This window comes from Neodothiora populina (assembly GCF_041146345.1).
Source record: "Neodothiora populina strain CPC 39397 chromosome Unknown canker_contig_12, whole genome shotgun sequence".
In the NCBI taxonomy this organism is placed as follows: Eukaryota; Fungi; Ascomycota; class Dothideomycetes; order Dothideales; family Dothioraceae; genus Neodothiora; species Neodothiora populina.
Genome location: NW_027191404.1, coordinates 2,504,491 through 2,522,534, shown reverse-complemented (window position 1 = coordinate 2,522,534; position 18,044 = coordinate 2,504,491). Strand labels below are relative to the sequence as shown.

General features: G+C 50.4%; 7 protein-coding genes across 7 annotated transcripts; 4 read left to right on the top strand and 3 right to left on the bottom strand.

Moving 5' to 3' along the window:
• Positions 1-932: 932 nt before the first annotated feature.
• AAFC00_001508 (uncharacterized protein) lies at positions 933-2,626 on the top strand (the record flags this gene model as incomplete). Its single annotated transcript, XM_069340708.1, has 5 exons — positions 933-1,365; positions 1,428-1,690; positions 1,747-1,799; positions 1,853-2,545; positions 2,596-2,626. 5 exons carry the CDS (start codon positions 933-935, stop codon positions 2,624-2,626), a joined length of 1,473 nt encoding a protein of 490 aa, XP_069204180.1.
• A 598-nt stretch (positions 2,627-3,224) lies between these two features.
• On the top strand, positions 3,225-4,111 carry AAFC00_001507 (uncharacterized protein; the record flags this gene model as incomplete). Its single annotated transcript, XM_069340707.1, has 3 exons — positions 3,225-3,459; positions 3,536-3,906; positions 3,971-4,111. 3 exons carry the CDS (start codon positions 3,225-3,227, stop codon positions 4,109-4,111), a joined length of 747 nt encoding a protein of 248 aa, XP_069204179.1.
• A 260-nt stretch (positions 4,112-4,371) lies between these two features.
• AAFC00_001506 (uncharacterized protein) lies at positions 4,372-5,280 on the bottom strand (the record flags this gene model as incomplete). Its single annotated transcript, XM_069340706.1, has 1 exon — positions 4,372-5,280. The coding sequence occupies one exon, from the start codon at positions 5,278-5,280 to the stop codon at positions 4,372-4,374; it is 909 nt and encodes a 302-aa protein (XP_069204178.1).
• Positions 5,281-6,102: 822 nt separating this feature from the next.
• AAFC00_001505 (uncharacterized protein) lies at positions 6,103-6,473 on the bottom strand (the record flags this gene model as incomplete). Its single annotated transcript, XM_069340705.1, has 3 exons — positions 6,103-6,107; positions 6,167-6,405; positions 6,460-6,473. The coding sequence occupies 3 exons, from the start codon at positions 6,471-6,473 to the stop codon at positions 6,103-6,105; spliced, it is 258 nt and encodes an 85-aa protein (XP_069204177.1).
• Positions 6,474-9,196: 2,723 nt separating this feature from the next.
• Positions 9,197-10,621, bottom strand: AAFC00_001504 (uncharacterized protein; the record flags this gene model as incomplete). The annotated part of the gene is made up of 3 exons (XM_069340703.1): positions 9,197-9,888; positions 9,941-10,261; positions 10,327-10,621. 3 exons carry the CDS (start codon positions 10,619-10,621, stop codon positions 9,197-9,199), a joined length of 1,308 nt encoding a protein of 435 aa, XP_069204176.1.
• A 3,417-nt stretch (positions 10,622-14,038) lies between these two features.
• Positions 14,039-16,826, top strand: AAFC00_001503 (uncharacterized protein; the record flags this gene model as incomplete). Its single annotated transcript, XM_069340702.1, has 6 exons — positions 14,039-14,231; positions 14,319-14,483; positions 14,578-15,272; positions 15,329-16,117; positions 16,171-16,756; positions 16,813-16,826. 6 exons carry the CDS (start codon positions 14,039-14,041, stop codon positions 16,824-16,826), a joined length of 2,442 nt encoding a protein of 813 aa, XP_069204175.1.
• A 699-nt stretch (positions 16,827-17,525) lies between these two features.
• AAFC00_001502 (uncharacterized protein) lies at positions 17,526-17,956 on the top strand (the record flags this gene model as incomplete). The annotated part of the gene is made up of 2 exons (XM_069340701.1): positions 17,526-17,691; positions 17,751-17,956. The coding sequence occupies 2 exons, from the start codon at positions 17,526-17,528 to the stop codon at positions 17,954-17,956; spliced, it is 372 nt and encodes a 123-aa protein (XP_069204174.1).
• Positions 17,957-18,044: the final 88 nt, after the last annotated feature.

Here is an 18,044-nt window from a genome sequence, read left to right as displayed (position 1 = left end):
AGGGAGCCAGCTGCAGATGTAATTTTTGTATCACTCACACCGACTGCAGACCCTTGGAGACAGTTGTATCGACGAAATTGACCCGGGCCCCCAGATACGGTACGGGGAAGTCGTGTTACTCCGAATAGTGTGTATCACGCGTCACAGACAGTCACAGAAACCACCGTCCGACTACCTGAGGTCAGGTACATGTCACTAATAAAAACTAGGTACGGTAAGGTTATCGTAAGGTTACCCTCAAAGTCGTGAGAAGGGTCACCTTATCCGATGTCGTTCGAAGCAGCAGCTGCAGCTTCTAGCGCAATCCTCGGGAATTGTTTCAAACATTACGCAACCAAAAGCAGCTTCCCCCATGCCATGGCTGGACTAGATTGCCATTTACATTTCTCAACTAAAAGATATTGTTCATTCGTGACATGTTCTCTCTTGGTCGGAGGGGCTCTCGCAATTAGTCAGGCATCGGCCTTTCACGGATTTGGACGGCGATGACGGATAAGATAAGGGTTATCTTTCTATCTTTACCTGCCCGCATTAGCTTGCACTTGGACCGGCGTCAGTCTAGAAAGGATATAGAACCCGAGTCTGTGTAGTCGTTGTATCCTTGTACTTGTATCCGTATCTCTGTCGTCGTCTATCTACAGATACAGATACAGATACAGATACAGATACAGCAGAGCAGCCAAGCTGATCCACCACACTACCACACTTCCACCGCGCGCTCCGTCATCATCGTTTCGCAATAACATCCGTCCGTCTACGATCTCCTCTCGCGCGAGACTCTTGCTGTTGTTGTCGTCGTCGTCGTCTTCGTCGTCGTGCTTCAGTGCCTAAGCTCTAAGCTCCAGCGCTTGTTGTAGCACCCGGTGACCTGATCCAGACAGCTCGACGTTCCCCTTCTCCTCGCAAACGCAAACACTCCAAACCACGGAAAGATGACCATCACCGAAGACCCCACGACCCTGTCCATCGAGGACCTGCCCGAGCTGCTCAAGAATGACAACAGCGTCAAAGTCGCAGGATGCGACATCGACGGTGTCATGCGCGGCAAGCTGATGTCCAAGAAGAAGTTCCTGTCCGTCGCTGCCGATGGCTTTGGTTTCTGCTCCGTCATCTTCGGCTGGGACATGCATGACCAGACATACTTCAGAGAGCTCAAGATTTCCAACAAAGAGAATGGCTACAGAGATCTCCTTGCACAGATCGACCTGAGCAGTTTCAGGAGGATACCGTGGGAGAAAGACGTGCCTTTCTTCCTCGTCAGCTTCAGAGAACCCAGCGGCGAGAGTCTGTCTGCCTGTCCGAGAAGTCTGTTGGAGAGGGCCTCGAAGAAGCTCGAGGAGCAAGGCATGGGCGCATTGGCAGGAGGTTGGTTGCTACAAGAGTCAAGACATGCTTGGAGACCGAACAGCTGATCACGTTGCTTGCAGCCGAGTACGAGTTCTACCAATTCAAGGTGCCCGGCGAACACACAGGTCCTCTCTCCGAGAGAAACTCTTCGAATACAGCCAGATTCCTCAAAGAGAACCCTCCGCACAAGCTGCCTTCTCTGACAGAGGGCATGTTCGGATACAGCATCACCCGCCCTCTCCACAACCAAGATTACTACTACGGTGTCTACGACGCTTGCGAGAAGTTCGGATGTAACATCGAAGGCTGGCATACCGAGAGCGGACCCGGTGTTTTCGAAGCTGTAAGCCCGATTGCGACATTTCATCGATACTGATCCATTGCTGACCGTGCGAATAGGCTCTCGAGTACGGTGAGATCAAGGCCATGGCGGACAAGGCCGCTCTCTTCAAGTATGGCTTGCTCTACATGTCTCCCAAAGCTCTCTGGCTAACACATTCCCCAGGATGGTAGTAAAGTCTGTCGCCGGCAAATACGGCATCACGCCGTGCTTCATGGCAAAGCCTCGTGCAAACCTTCCGGGCAACAGTGGGCACATGCACGTCTCGATATGCGATCCCAAGACGAGAGAGAACCTGTTCTACAGAAAGGAAGCCGACCCGTCACCGCCGTACGAAGACCTTCGTCATGTATCCGACCTTGGCAGACATTTCCTCGCTGGTCTCCTCGAGGGCCTGCCCGATGTCATGCCTATTCTCGCCCCGACGATCAACAGCTACAAGCGCTTGGTCGAGAACTTCTGGGCCCCCGTTACTGTCAGTTGGGGTCTGGAGCACCGCGCAGCAAGTATCAGATTGATCGCGCCACCGTCAGCACCGCCAAAGGCCACACGTTTCGAGATTCGAGTACCTGGCGCAGACACCAACGCTTACCTTGTTCTCGCGACAATCCTCGCACTTGGTTGGCGAGGTGTCGAGAAGAAGCTGGAGATTCCGATACCTCCTCTCGGCAAGGGTGAGGATGTCGGCAGTGCAAACGACACGGGCGCGCGCCTGGCCAAGAGCTTAAAGGAGGCCAACGATCGATTCAAGAGCAAGGACAGCATTGCAAGAGAGGTCTTCGGTGATGACTTTGTAGATCACTATGCTGGCACTCGCGAGCACGAAATCCGTCTTTTCGACGAGGCGGTGACCGACTGGTAGGTGCCCATGCTCACCTGAGGTTCAGGACGAGCTAACAATCTGCCAGGGAATTTCAACGATATATCGAAACTGTATAAGCGATGGTTTGAGAGAAATATGCAGGCCGAGACGAATAACCCAGATCTTCACATGCTACGAGTTCGGATAGCTCGGGATATCAGAGGATTATGTCTACTTCCTTTGGCAAGCAGTCTGACGATCAATCCGAGGTTCGGCGAAGCATGCAGGAGGATTTCATCTACTGTACAGCTGGAATCATAGGGTACTGTGCTGTATGCAAACACGATAGTTTGGCGGATGAGCAAGGGTAAGGTACACATGTGTAGCATCCTGTATACAGACATCGGAGCTAAGCAGCGGCCGAAGGTACAACACAAGAAACTCACATAGACACCTGAGGCACTCTGCAGCTAAAGTAAGGCATGCATGCCGTGGTGAAGCAAGACAGAGATTAGTGTTGCTGACGTCAGTGTTCCCTTTCCCCCACACTTTTAGAATCTACCCCTCCATCAGCCCAAAGCTCCTCCTCTACATCAAACAATGCATCTTCCCATACCGTCTTCGGTGTGCTTCAGATCTCTATCTCCCGCATCCAAGACAGCACGTAGTGCAGCCCATCAAAGGTTCCCATTCAGACTCTCAGTGCCAACCCGTCAGATCCGCATTAGATCCAACATGGCTCAATCCCACGCCTGCTGCACCGTGCCTCCGGTTGTGTCCAAGGGATACAAGGAGAAGGGCGAATGGATCACTATTGATGGTATGAAGACATACAGAACTGGCCCGTCCGATGCCAAGAGTGCCTTGTTGGTCATCTATGACATCTTTGGTTTCTTCCCTCAGACTCTGCAGGGAGCCGATATCCTCGCTCATTCCGACAAGGAGCATCAATACCAGGTATACATGCCGGGTATGTAGTACCTTATTCAGCTAAGGACTCTCACCAGTGGCGTGAGAAAGTGGCAGATTCTGATTCTCGCTCGCAGACTTCTTCGAGGGCAAGCCTGTCCCAATCGACTGGTACCCCCCAGACACCAAGGAGAAGGGCGAGAAGCTCGGCGAGTTCTTCAGCACCACCGGCGCTCCCCCAAAGACCGTCGCTCGCGTTCCCAAGGTCGTCGATGAGATCGCCACCAAGTACTCCAGCATCAAGGAGTGGGGCGTCGTCGGCTTCTGCTGGGGAGGCAAGGTCGTCAACTTGTCCTCTCAGTCTGGCACTAAGTTCAAGGCTGCCGCTGCTTGTCATCCTGCCATGGTCGACCCCAGCGATGCGCCTGGAGTGACTATCCCCTACTGCATGATTCCTTCCAAGGATGAGGACAAGGACGCTGTGAAGAAATGGCAGGAGGGCATCAAGGTGAGGATTGATTGTATTTTCGAGTGCTTTGACATAACGCTTTACTGACGAGTGCATGTCGCAGACCAAGAACACTGTCACATGGTTCGACGACCAGGTCCATGGATTCATGGCTGCTCGTGGCGATCTCTCGGACGAGCATGTGAAGAAGCAGTATGAGAAGGCCTACGGCATCCTCCTCGACTTCTTCCACGAGAACATGTAAAGCTCTCTTGCTTGTTCAGTCATTGCTGCTAGACCCAAATGCTTGAGATTCGTCTCGTCTCGCATGCGGCAGCACGTGGCTTCCAATGGACATAGTCCGGTCACAGTCGTCTTGTGCAATGTCGAGGTAATCAGCTCTTTGAGCGACAGTGTGCATTAGAAGCTCGCATACATTGAGAAATGGATCACGAAGATCCCTTTTCGAATTATTGCTGTCGTGCCTCATTATACCTGTGTGTGTTGCAAGAGTCCGTCCCACTCTCATAGATCTTCATCCGCCACCTCCTCCATCTCCACATTCTTCAGCTCTTTTTCGAACCGCCTCGCTTCAGCATCAATATCAAAATCATCGGCATCCTCCCCCTGGGCCTCTTGAGCAAGAACCTGGGCATTCATCATCTTAAATCCGGCCTCCTTCTCCGCCTCGTCCACCGCTTTCTCAGCATCCCCATATCCCGCCTTCTCCAAGTTATCCAACTCCTCCGGCTCCAGAAGTCTACCACTCCCCACCTCGCCTCCTTTTGTCCGCGCCAGCTTCTGCGCCACCGCTGACGGCACGAAGCGTTTGGATTCTTGCGCCAGATCGCGCAGGACGGGCGCCGAGCTGTAGACTGTTTTGGACCGTGCGAGTGGTGCAGCTGCCGCCGCAGGGGAGTTGGCGTCATGTTGTCGGCGCGAGATGTCGGGTCCGTTGGGGTTGAAATTATTCCGCGCTCTCTCTCGTCGGGGGATCGGCGGCGGCGTATCCCTCGGCATGGGGATATTCCTGACATCTTCATCCGTCACATCGCTGTCTTCCTGCTTGTACGCATCTCTGTGGTCCCTCCTCCTCTTCCCTAAACTCCCCCCATTCTCATTCCTATCCCCATCCTCGTTCCACCGCCGCTTGAACACGGGCGCCTCGTCCCCCATCGCCTCCCGCGCCCTCCGCACAGCCTTGACATCCTTTTCCAGCTGCTCAAGCGTCTGTTTATCCTTTGGCCGCAGCGAGCCAGTCGCTTTTTCTAGCTCTCTGAGCTCGTCGATTTGTTTCTGGAGCCGCTCTGGGTTGCGTCGGGCGAGTTTCTCGTTGTTGCGTGTGCGCTGCTCGGCTTTGGATTTTTTTAACGCTTTTGTCTTTTCGAGCTTGCGTTGCGCTTGCGCGGGGTTTATGCTGCGTTCTTTGGGCATTTTTTTACTAATTGGTGCTACGTTGTTCTTGCTGGTTGGAGGATCGGTTGCGGTTACTTTTGCGCCTGCATGGGTGGGACAGAGATGCTAAATTAGGATGATTGCTTTATCTCGATGGATGGCAGAGGAGTGTTTGTTGTAGCAGGTTCGGTGAACAGCCGTTAGGTTGGCATGGTCGGTTAATTAAGGTAATATAGGTTTGCGTTTCTGATGGACAATTCTCTGTTCTTCGTGATCGCGATACAACGTTCTAGCATTGGTATGAATCTATATCTGGTGGAAGTCGCCCTTGCTGTACTTCACGGGGGAGGCACTCGTAAGGAAGTTTGCACTGGTTTGCATCACGATAATCGTCTAAACATATTCTGACGTCACAGCTCGCTTGTGGAGATACAAATGGTCTAACTTCAGAACATCAGGTTTGATACCTCTAGACTTGGTCACCGTACCTGACCAGGCAACAGCTTTCAACAACTTTTGATCATGGTCGTTAATATCGACTATGTCATGAGTGCCAACTATTCGTCACGTCGTATAATCATTTCAGCAAAACAACAGCATGTGAACTCGACTGGTAGAGATGGGTAGAGATGGAAATTGGTATGTTTATTTCATTTAGAGTAACCACGTAGGTATACTCAGAAGTTCGTTTCGTAAACATCGTAAGAGAAGATCGAGTCTGTCAATGATCGTTGTTTCCAAATTTCAGCCAATGGGATTGGTAGAAGTCGCCTGAATCAATTATGTTTCTCGAAAATGCAGGAAGTGGTATCATCAAGCAAGATCTCTCAAGGGCGCAAGTTTCGCTTTGTTTCATGCAGTTTACTCTGCAACACCACGGGGTCAGTACATTTCCTTTTCTAATGGTTGCGAAAGAAAGACATACTCATTCCAAGAGTGTCCTTGGCAGAGTCCATGAAGCTCTTGCTCTCGCCCTTGGCGTCGTCCTTGCCGGATGAGAGCGAGTCGCCGGCCTTCTGGGTGGTCGACTTGGACTCCTCGGGCTGCACGGCACCGGCAGCCTTGTCGTAGGCGCCCGTGGCGGTGTCCTTGGCCTGGTCCAAGGTGGACTTCTGGGAGTCGGGGGTGATGGAGTCGGAGACCTTGTCACCAAATCCTTTGCGGCTGTAGACTACATTAAACTTGAGGATGTCCATGTACTGCTAGTGGCAAACATACCCGAGATCAGACATATTGATAGTTTGAGTGATTTGGTAAAGTTTTCGAAGTGTAGTGGTGTTTTTGCTTCAAGGATGGATTGTGAATGATCAATAACATCAAGGAGCAGCTTAGCATATAAATACAGAATAGAGGGGAAGCTGTTACGCCAAGTTTACTCATTGTACCCATTTATCGCAACGTCATGTGTGACCAAGTCTACTTGATCCTGAATGGTACCAGGTGGCCATCACATGGGCCAGAACGTCACCATGACCATGGATTACTGCTGGGCTAGATGACCCATGTGATGGTTCATCCCTACCTATTCCCTACCTCACCTTACTTAGCTTTGTGATTACAGGGCACATACAGTACTACTGGGATACCTCCTTAGCTGCTCTAGCGAGCTTTGGTGGGCAAGGTCAGGCACATAGCTATCGCTGACGTACCACCTTATGCTGTTGGAAACCTACCTTACTTTACCCGCATCCACAAGAACCTGATCTGTCGTCTGTGAATGGTCACTAGAGGCTAGCTATTGGACAAGTACCCGCATCCACAGGGACTAGAAGTCTTGTTTGTGAATAAGTCATTGTAGAGAGAAGCTTTTCGTGGCAAAGTATATGCAATATAAGGGCTCAAAGCAGCGCTTGTGTTCCTATGTCTGCGGTCATCACAAGACGCAGATGTAACTCGGATATAACAAGGTGCGATGCAGCATGGCGGAGCCGCGAGGCTCAAGTGCAGTAGCACTGCAACAACCGATACTTGTACCTCAAGCAAGCTACCTTACCTTGGGCAAGCCACCGATGGAAGTGGAGTCGCTCTGAAGACCTTATCTCGCTAGACAATGTCGTCGTCGTCGAGGTTGCACAGTACTGGACATGTCGGATCCGGCACTTATAACAGACAACAAGCTTCGGATGAGGCTCCTCTGTTCCAGAAATCCTCCTGTAAGGAAAGCAAATCTGTGTATCATTAGACCATATTAGTGTAAAATACAGACATGCGATTACTGCGAGCTTTTCTATGTAAAGAATGCGTGTGGCTCGTGTCCGTGATATTCTATCGCGCTGCAGATAACAGCTAACAAGCAATACTTCACTACTGCATGTCGTATTATTATTGTTATTATTATTAAGTCATTCTGGTCGCTTCGTCGGTTACTGGTCGAGTCGGTGGTATGACCGTCAATATTAGATTGCTAGTTGACAATCATGATGGGATGTTCGGGGGCGCATCAGGCGCACATCATGCGTAAGCCTCCATTTGACGTTGACTGTTTTTAATTGCATGTTCGTCACAGGGCGAGATGGGCATGGGATTCGAGGGTGATGTTTTCCGACAGCATGTGTGAGGTCCAGTATATTGACCTTGCTTAGCAGGATAGCCTTGATTTTTAACGGCGGATCGTCAGCAGCCGAAGCGGCGGTGTCGAGCAGCTTAGGGGTCCCTCACCACCTAAGGGGCAGGTTCCAGATGGTGGTCAATCGTCCGTCGGTCCCAGTGATACTCGTGTGCTGTTAATAGCGATCACGTCGTGACCGGAATCACCGACTTGGTTTCTGTCTTTTCTTGGCTGCTGCTCGACGACTAGAGGCGAAAAAAAAAAGGCCCCACGCCCCACTTTTGAGGCTCTCGTGGTTGATTCTGGAGCTACGAAATGCGAAATCCAGCCAATGACAGCTGCGAAGAGTGTCGCGACCATCGCTTGGGGTGGATTTTTTTGGGGGGGGGGATCGTTGTAACCGACAAACGAGCAGGTACACGCGCTACCACGAGCAGTAAGTGCCGATGACAGAGCCCGACGGAGTCCCTGAAGCACGATACGTGCTTTTCGCAGTAGGAACGAGATGTCAGCTAGCCATATCCGGTAGTCGCATGTTCCGGATCTTCTTCGACTCAAGAACGCGAAATGCACGTACTTCTTCGGTGATAACGAGAAGGAAGAGAGTAAAATACTCCACCCAGCTCGCTGGGCAGGGCAATTGACAAGCGATTCAGACGCCCCCTCCCCTTTCGTTTACATATCTGTGACGACTCACGCTCCGAGCCAATCACGGCCTCGACATGACTCTGGACTGGGCCTACACAGAACCATGGGAGGTGCCCAACGGCGCACGCTGTGTCAGTGACCCACAGGGCATGGCTGTTTACGCGCGTTTGTGGATCTGGAGTTACACTGTGGCGTTCGTTTCAATCCCCAGATCGTCAGTGCTTGGAGGCGACGTCTTGTGGGCCCCGTCTAGCCATGTCCGTCATGGACGACGCCAGCTTGTGAAACGATAATCCGCACACGGTCAATGATCGTCTGATAACCACAAAAAAAGGCTTCGCACTGGATGATTTTGTGCGCAGCAAGCGAGAGAACGCATATGAATGCACTTGCGCATTCCAAGATAGCCGTATTGCTAGTCAACAGGCTGAGATTCGCACAGTGAGAATGATGGAGTAGTTGTTGTAGATACGGCTTCCGTGAATACCGTGTTCATTGCAAAGCAAGCATATAGCCAAAAACAAGATAGAGACCTTCTTAATGTATACCCTAGATCTCATCTATATGCACCAAAACTCCTGGTAGCAGCCGAATCCCTGGTTCGCTGCCTGTAATATCTCACACATGCATGCCCTCACATACCCTCCCCCGAACGCCTGCACGCTTTTGCCTCGGTGTGTTCGTGATGAAAAAGAAATTGCATTCTGATAGCAGCAGCCGGTCGTGTGACCAGCTCCTTGCGGGTATTACGGTGGGGTCTTAAACTGGGCTGTGTCCCTTGCTGTAGCCAGGGTCTGGGGGTGGCATCAAGCCATTTCTATGTTGTTGCCATTGTTGCGGGTGTTGCTGAAACTGTACTGGCCGCCCTTGCTGCTCTATTCCTTGAGGTAATTGATGGGGGTACCACTGCATGTTGACAGAGTCGTGTCTGGCGTAATCCAGACCTCCCGGCTGCGAAACTTGAGGCACATACTGCCATGGTTGCTGTTGTGGGTATATTCCGTACTGTGGCATACCATCTGGAGCCATGGGCGCAATGACTGGATCGAGCGCGGAGTTCGTCGCCTGTGCATGGTGGAGATTTGTTGGTGTCAAAGGGTATTGTGGTGTCGGTTCGTGTCGACTGTATCCCATCGATGCTGATGTCGACGGCTGTTGGAAGTGATTGAGAGCCGGCTCGATATTTCCATATGATATTGACCGCATCGGTGGCTGCATGGCGTACTCTCCTCTGGTTGCAGCATATGAGTAATTCGGGAAACCGCTGGAATGTGCCTCTGATGGGGAAAACGCCGGAAATTCATGAACGCGTGGTGAGTCTTGCAATCTCCATGAAGCAGTGGTGGAGGCATCTGAATTTGCTGAATCGGCGTGCGAGGAAATGCCTGAATATATGCCGTCGCGTGCGCCATCGCTGTGCTCATATGCATATTCCTGTGAATTCATAGACGCTGCAAGGTATTAGCAAAGTGATCACGTTGTGCAACATTGCGATGCTCAAACCGGTCGATATTCCTAGACCACTTCCTGAGCTTGTCGATGAGAGGTCCCGAGGTGCGTTAGACGCTAAAGGTGGAAACGAGCGTCCGATATCTCGCTCGCCGTCTATCAATGCGCCAAATTTGCGTTCTGAAGGTGAATCAGACATAATAGAGGAGGCCTTGGAGCCCGATCCTGCTTTGTGTTGCGCACGGCTTTCCGTGCCTCCAGTTGAATCGACGGGGTAGAACACGCATTCCTTTTTGAGCCTTATGCAGTTCTGACATCGTCCCATGTCATCTTGTTCTGCGAGGACACATCGGATCTTCCTTCGCCGACAATGACCTGTGTCATATCAATCACTGTATCCTTGCGTAGCCAGTGCGACAGCTCGATAGGCATTCACTTACCACATGCGATCGATATCCTCTGATAGCCGAGCTTGTTTCGTCTCTTGTCGAGCGCTGACGGTGACAGTCCAGGAGTATCTTGGTCACTAAGGCCGCTCATGTGGGGCGTAGATACTGCGCGCTTGAGAATGGGGCTGACTTTGGCCTTTGATATTTTCCTCCTCTTCCCGGTTATCCCACTTTCGTGAGGCAATATCGGGGTCATGCGTCCTCCTTGCCCCGATGAATTCAATGACGAAGAAAAACTCGGTAGTCCAGAGGCTGGTGGCATGTGATGTAGCGCAAAACCTGACATCTCGATGGGACGTAGGCCCAGGTAGATTGAGTGAAGTCCCTCAAGTGGGCGCGAATTGCAATGGTTTCACGATAAGTGGACTCTTCACAAGCATGGCATTATCATATAGGATCTCTCGGAGCAAGTATGAATGACAGATCAAGTCGGAGAGCCGCAATCGCAAGAAATGAGGTTGATAGGCGAATGCGCTAGACAATGCAGGACCAATGAAGTGGATGTCTAGACACCTCTGCAAGTCCAAAAGAGGCGACGTGAACAAGTGACTTCTTGCAAGATATAAGAAATAAGAAACGAGAGTAAGTGCCAATGTCGCACCAAAGGAGAATAGATTTGAATGCAAGAGAGGAAGTGGACGATAATAGTATGTCCAAGAAAAGAGAGAAAGGTACAGAAATGCAGAGCCTCTAGTCATGAACCCCTTCGCCTACGAGCATAAACCCGGGGTTACCTTGTTGGCAAGGTCATCACTGTCTCCTACCAGATGCAGAAAATGATCCACTCCATTACCACGTTGAAAAGTTGGTTCAAATTGATTACTGGGTGGCAAAGTACAAGAGGCGCTGTCGACCATGCTGTGCGGCGCAACATCCTTGCATGGGGCCGATGTTTAGCGCAAGACAAATGGCATCACCACGATGGAAGAAGACACTAATGAGTGCCCGGACCAACGATGAACACAGCGTTTTAGGCTCTTCAGACCAGAGACTGGACTTGACTGGCCGAGGTAACTTCCCGGATTCTCATCATCCACCAAACGTATCGTGGTCGGCACATGGAGTCTCGCAAAAGCCTAAATGTTAATAGCACTTCATCTTTGGAGCTGCACATGTCGAACCAAGGATTCAAGGACTTCGCAACTGCCGAATCAATGTCGTTTTCTGTACAAGCGCGACCCTTACTGCCTGTGGACTAGGGGAACCAATAAAGTAATCGAGAGATTATTCGTCGCATTTGCAACAAATGGAGATCATAGCACTGACGAACGACGCCACATTGATGTCCATTCGACGTTTCCACCCAATCCTTCGGAGCAAATCATGTGGGTTGTCAGTGCTATCTTGGCACGGTTCTGATCGCGACAAGGTATACAACAATACAATAAAATAATACTGCTGCCAATGATGTAGGTTTCTTCCAGCAAGCACCCAGGGCTAGAGAGGCTAGCAACGGTAGTCCCCGTTTCGCGAGATTGACACCGTCCTAGTGCAGTGACTTCACGTCATCACGCGTATTGTATACGTGGGGGGAAGGTACAGTACTGCATCTTGTAGTAGGACTTCCAATACCTGTAGCACTGCGATTTATCATGCAGCGCTTTACTGAACACCCACTGTAAGGTATCTTGTTGTACAGTACACTGTATGCCAGTATCGTGAGAGCGACGCAGCATTGTAGTGCAACGTGGTACAATTGGATATATGGCTGCCTTTTGAACGCAGCGATGTGAAGTGATAATTCCAAAAATCACGGATGGCCTCATCCATATGTCAAACGAGTTGCAGTACCAGCAAAGGCTGAGGTAATAATCCAATGTCGGCAACTCCTGGTTCACTCTGTTTCCGCACAACAGTATTTACAGTACTCCTCCAACTCTAATGTGAATATTGGTGTATGGTTAGATTGGCCTGCATTCAGCTCCCACCCGTACAGCATTTCAATTTCGCGCTGGGAATGGGAGCCCGACATCACATTATAACCGGATGGGCGTAACAGAGACAGGGAAGCTACCGGAAGACCAGAGGCAAATAAGTCCATTGGATTAACAGTTCGAAGTGTATTTCTCTACTAGCGTTAGAGTATGTCATGTACAGTACTACTTCTTCCACCGTTACACAACATCTATGGACCTTATTAAGGCACTGCATGTGCGCCTCCCATCTACTAACAATGCGTACTGCGCCATCACGTTGTGTTATGAAGCATCGTCGAGTCATGTCACTGACTCGGATTCTGCATCGTGGATTCGAAGCTGCCGCAAACGGCGCTTCCGTATTCGTAAAAATGGACTTAACCACAATTATCATTGGCTCGATATCGCACGCAGTAGGTCGTCACACTTGTTATCGCTCTTGGTCATACTACGAGCTCTCGCCGAATTCCCTCCGTTCTTGTTATCCTGGACCATCACATTAATCTCCATGCTAATTAATATGCTTTGGAGATCCCATGAAGCTCTTAGAGTTTTCATCTCGCGTGGCAGAATTCGACATGGCTGCAGTCTGCAATCGAGGTTTTCTACGGACACAATTTGGGTAAACCTAAAGTCGAGATGCCTTCACACCAGAGTGTAAATATGTATCTCCTCTGAAATCTAGCGCCCGCTTAGATACGTAGATCTCCGACCAAAGTGCGCACCACCGCGTGGAGAATGATGGACAGACAACGCGTATATCCATTATGTGCGGGGTCAATTTTGGGCTTCTTGGTGTACGGATTTGGCGCAGATCTCCGAGAGAAGGCCCGGTGGGCAACACCTACCTCATGTCATGGTGTTCTTACCTTAAGGCTTTACCACAACTATCGTTCCAGAATGCTCTCTGAATCTTGGCTTCATAAAAAAACTCTGGCGTGCGATATCAGTTGTTTGAGCGTTACACAATTTCCAAATCACCGCTCAACGTGGGCCTGTGTCTTCATGTCACATCGCGGTGATGACTGCATAAATGTCGATTTTCTTACTAATCTATCGAGCCTTTCATATTGGCACTAATGTGCCCTCCTTCGCTTCCATAGGCCTTCCACACCTGCATTGCATCCTTCGACTGTAGTATATGAAACCTCTCACATTGCAACACAGCTGAAGACTCGCAGAACAACATTTGCATGTCGCCTGATCAGGTATCCTTGCATTCATCTCGGGAGCCGATCATGAGAAATCGTTGGAAAAGCATATTGCACACCACATTATCAATCGATCATCCTCCCGCTCAATATGGCTAATCGGTGCCAACGTGGCGAAGTTGGTAATGGATTATCATCTTGTAATGGGCGTTCTGCGAATTTTAATGTCAAGACGATTCAATCATGTTGGCTGAGAGGAGATCGCAGTACGACAGCGCCCACCGACGAGCCGGGCGTTCCGACAGCGAACATCAAAGATAATGAGACGGAAGCGATCTTGCAGAAGACTAAGAACACCCACATACACGTTTTATTGCAAGCTGACACCGCACGAGAATCCCAATCGTTAGACAATCATTGGTCAGGCTTACCGTCAGATAGCAACCCCATGTGTGACCAATCAGACTACGTACACCCGGCGCTAGAGTATAGCATGCCCCGCATTGATAGATAGGCGGACAGTCACTACATCCTGAGGTCCCCTATCTTATCGAGGTATAGTGATGTCCATACTGAATTCCTCCAAACATAACCCTATTCTGCAAGTCCATTGTCTCTCACCAGATTGCTGCACCTATGGCGGAAACTATCACCATACCATCACCTTCTGTATTCTTACGTGCCTCCCCTGAGCCCCCAATCAAATCCCAGGACTTGTCATCACAGCCGAGACGACCTGCGAGCAAAAAGAAGAAGTCTACGCCTGCGACGAATAAAGTCGTAGAAAACGCAGCTGTATCCAAACCCAAACAATCAAAAAGCCGTAATGGTACGCTTGATGCAAAACCTGGCTGTCATATACAAGCTTTTGTTTTTCCATATGCCATCCAGGTATACTAAATCAGATGCATCGCAGGTTGTATTACTTGCAAGGCCAAGCGGTTGAAGTGCGACGAAACGAAACCCTCTTGCCAGCAATGTAAACGAAGGAGCGTAGAGTGCGGTGGTTACAAAAAAGATTTTAAGTGGAGACCTTTCGAAGAGACCAATGTCGCAACCAATATAGCAAAGCGAAAGAAAGGTACGTCTTGTCTTGACCTTGGTTCTTAAATCCTTTGAGGATAATCATAGTGTATGTCTACTTGCTCGAGTTTGTATTGACCTTGTGTGTTCAGCATCCCCGCCGCCGCCGACTACTGGAGGTAATGATCATGAGCATGCTCGAGAAACAACACCTCCGACCGGAAACCTACTCCGGCGTGAAAGGAAAACCAGTTCAGCATCTCCTAATGATGATATATCTTCCTCGTTCTCCCAACAGCTCTTCACGCCTCCGGAGGACAACGGTCCCAGTCTTCAGACGTCCCCTGAACCTCGTGTTCCGCCTCAAGCCACACGGGACACGAATCTAGAATCTATCCCGGAATCAGTGCCTCAAACTTTAGCTTCGGAAGACGACTCACCGAACGTGGCAGAAGAGTCTGTAGATGGGGGAGTCGGAAGTGATTCCACAGAGACTCCGGATCTCAACCTGCCTCTTCCAGACTGTCTTGACTTTGACATGGGAGACCTTGACCTGCTGCCCGACCTTTCTTTTCCTTTATCTATGTTCTCGGATGACATGGGCGACGCGGACTTTGCGGGTGATGTGGAAGTCGTCTCTCGCCTTCCAACGACCACGCCCGACTACGACGCCTGGGCATCAAGATTAGCATCTCGCCCATTATCAATGGAGGGAGCTATATCAAATAGCCCACCTAGTTCCATGCCCGGACCTTTCACGTATCTCTATGAGCAACCTCTGCTCCACCCTGGCAGTGAAGAGATGCTATGCATGCGCTTCGATAGACTGACTTGCGGTATATTATCGGTATGTGCACTTCAAAGCTGTGCAGCTCCCCACCACATTTTTTAACCGCTGTACAGGTCAAGGATGGTCCGAACGAGAACCCATGGCGCACATTAATATGGCCGATGGCAAAGCAATCCCCAGCACTTTATCATGCCGTCAACGCCATGACTGCTTTTCATTCATCGCGTGATGTACCTGCATTACGTTTGGTTGGCCACGAACACAAGAGTGCCAGTCTTCAAATCCTCGCCACCGGCATCAATGAGGGGACCATGAACCACGACACGGCAATTGCGACCACTTTAGCATTGGCATTTGCAGAATGCTGGGATCAGCACATTTCTAGTGGCAATGATCACATCAAGGGTGCACGCGTGATGATGAACATTGCTTTAGACCGACACAAAGCCATGCCATTAACGGGTGAGAAGCTCGCTCGGCTCAAGTTTCTTTGCAATGCTTGGGTATATTTGGATGTTCTTGCCCGAATAACGACCGTTGACGATGACGAATCTGATGATTACGACAGGCTGTACTGTCTATACAGCAATCCTCGGAACTCGATCAACAATGTATCTGGAGATCAAGGCTTTGGCATTGACTTCGGTATGCCCATTGATGCACGTTTGGATCCGTTGATGGGGTGTGCGAGCACTTTGTTCCCTCTGATCGGGCGTGTTGCGAACTTGGTCCGAAGAGTATGTCGATCAGGATCCAACTCGCCACCAATGATCAGCCAAGGCATGGAGTTGAAGCTATTGCTGGAAACATGGGATCCACCGGAGCTTATAGAACCACCGGAGGATCCTACAAGCAATGTGCAGCACAGCATCCAGACTGCAGAGGCTTATCGTTGGGCTACCGTGAGTTTGCAATCTGTGATGTTATTTGACTCATCTACTGACCTGATTTGCAGTTGTTGTACTTGCATCAAGCACTCCCAGAAATTCCAGGCCCATCTTCATCCGAACTTGCGAAGAAGGTCTTGGTGTTTCTTGCGACTGTTCCACTGGCGAGTCGTACTGTCATTGTACATATCTATCCTCTCATGATGGCTGGGTGCGAAGTGACGTCTCAGGAAGATCGCAAATGGGTGAAGGACAGATGGTCTGCTCTTTCGCAAAGAATGCGCATTGGGCCTATTGATAAATGCATGGATGTGACGCGAGAAGTTTGGCGTAGACGAGACGCTTACGAGTCTCAACCAACTCGAGCGAGGGCTTTGGTTTCGACAGCAGATCTTCGAGGCTCTGCGATGATGAGACCTCAAGGAGGGAGTCGCGCAGAATCGTACGACAGTGCTGCTGAGAGGGGCGATGGCAACTTTGCTTGGCCAAAGGGCAGGCAACACAGTCGAACAAGCCTGAGTGACTTTGGCCAAGGTGAGCCATCCATGGGCTTTACTCGTTCACGTGGAATGTCCAGAGGTGGGATGGATCCAATGTACACTGTGAAGGGGAGCCTTCATTGGGTTGGTGTGATGATGGATTGGGGTTGGGAAGGTAAGTCTGGCAGTCCAAAAAGACACGATAACCAATTACTGACATGCACATTACAGTACTTCTTGGATAGTAACGCATAGCATAGCATTGGGGGAAATGGTTTGGTATATTAAGTAGCTATCTTTTTCATAGGGACAATTTTGGGAATGGAGTCAGGTGAGGATTTGGGAACAGTTGAATAATGCGATGCAAACGAGAATGATATTATGCCTCGAAGGAGCCTTGGATTTCTACCATCTCTTCAATCATATCCACATCGTGATTCCTGTCAACGTCTCTGCGCAAGTGATGTCCTACGAACAATCATATCATGCCGCCTGATCGAAGGCAGATCCGTCGGATGTCCCAAGACTAAGCGTACTGGGCGCCGCCGTAGGGCTCTATGGCACGTGACCATGGACCTGTTTCCCAATCCGGGCAAAACTTCCTCTCAACACCCTTCCGCATATCTAATCCTCAACGATCCATTCAGGTCCATCCAAGTGTCGGCGACGCTGATACGTAGGTACCCCGCAAGTAGATATGGCTCCTTTAGGGATGCAAGTGCGATAGAGCCGGACTATTTGGCTGAACATTGACTGTGACACACTCGAGCATGTCGGACGCTCCACAGGAAGTATGTAATACTGTAGATAATACATTCGTGGCGGCATTTCTGTGAACCATATAATAGCAGCAGCGCCTGGCTTCCCAATCCGTTTCTCTCATCACTATCCTCGATCATCAACTACACTCCCATCCCTCACAACAACAACCCAACCAGCCAAACATGTCTTCCGCCGCTCCCCTCAAGATGGGCTACATCGCCAAGGCCCAGCAGGAGTATGAGCCTCCACTTATCGCCAACGAGAACGCTTTCCTCGGAGACGTCCTCAGCAGCGAGAAGCACGCTCCTGAGACTCCTATCTCCATGGGATTCTACAGACTCATGGCTGGTAGGTCACTTCTTGAAAGTAATGATCGTGTAGGCAATCGGGCTGACAATGGTTTTTAGGCACTCCCCTCGTCTACAAGTACACCTACGACGAGATGAAGATCATGCTCGAGGGCCACATGGACATCACCGACGAGACCGGCCAAACTGTGCACGCTGTTCCTGGAGACGTCCTCTACTTCCCCAAGGGCGCCACCATCACCTTCACCACCAAGACCTACGGCCTGGCCTGCTACACTGGCCAGCGCAAGCGTGACGGTGCTTAAGCGATCAATGGCTGGACCGACATCGCCCTGAAGTTTGACAAGAAGCATACCCCCAAGGGCCGGGGCGGGGCAGGACAATTGAGAAATA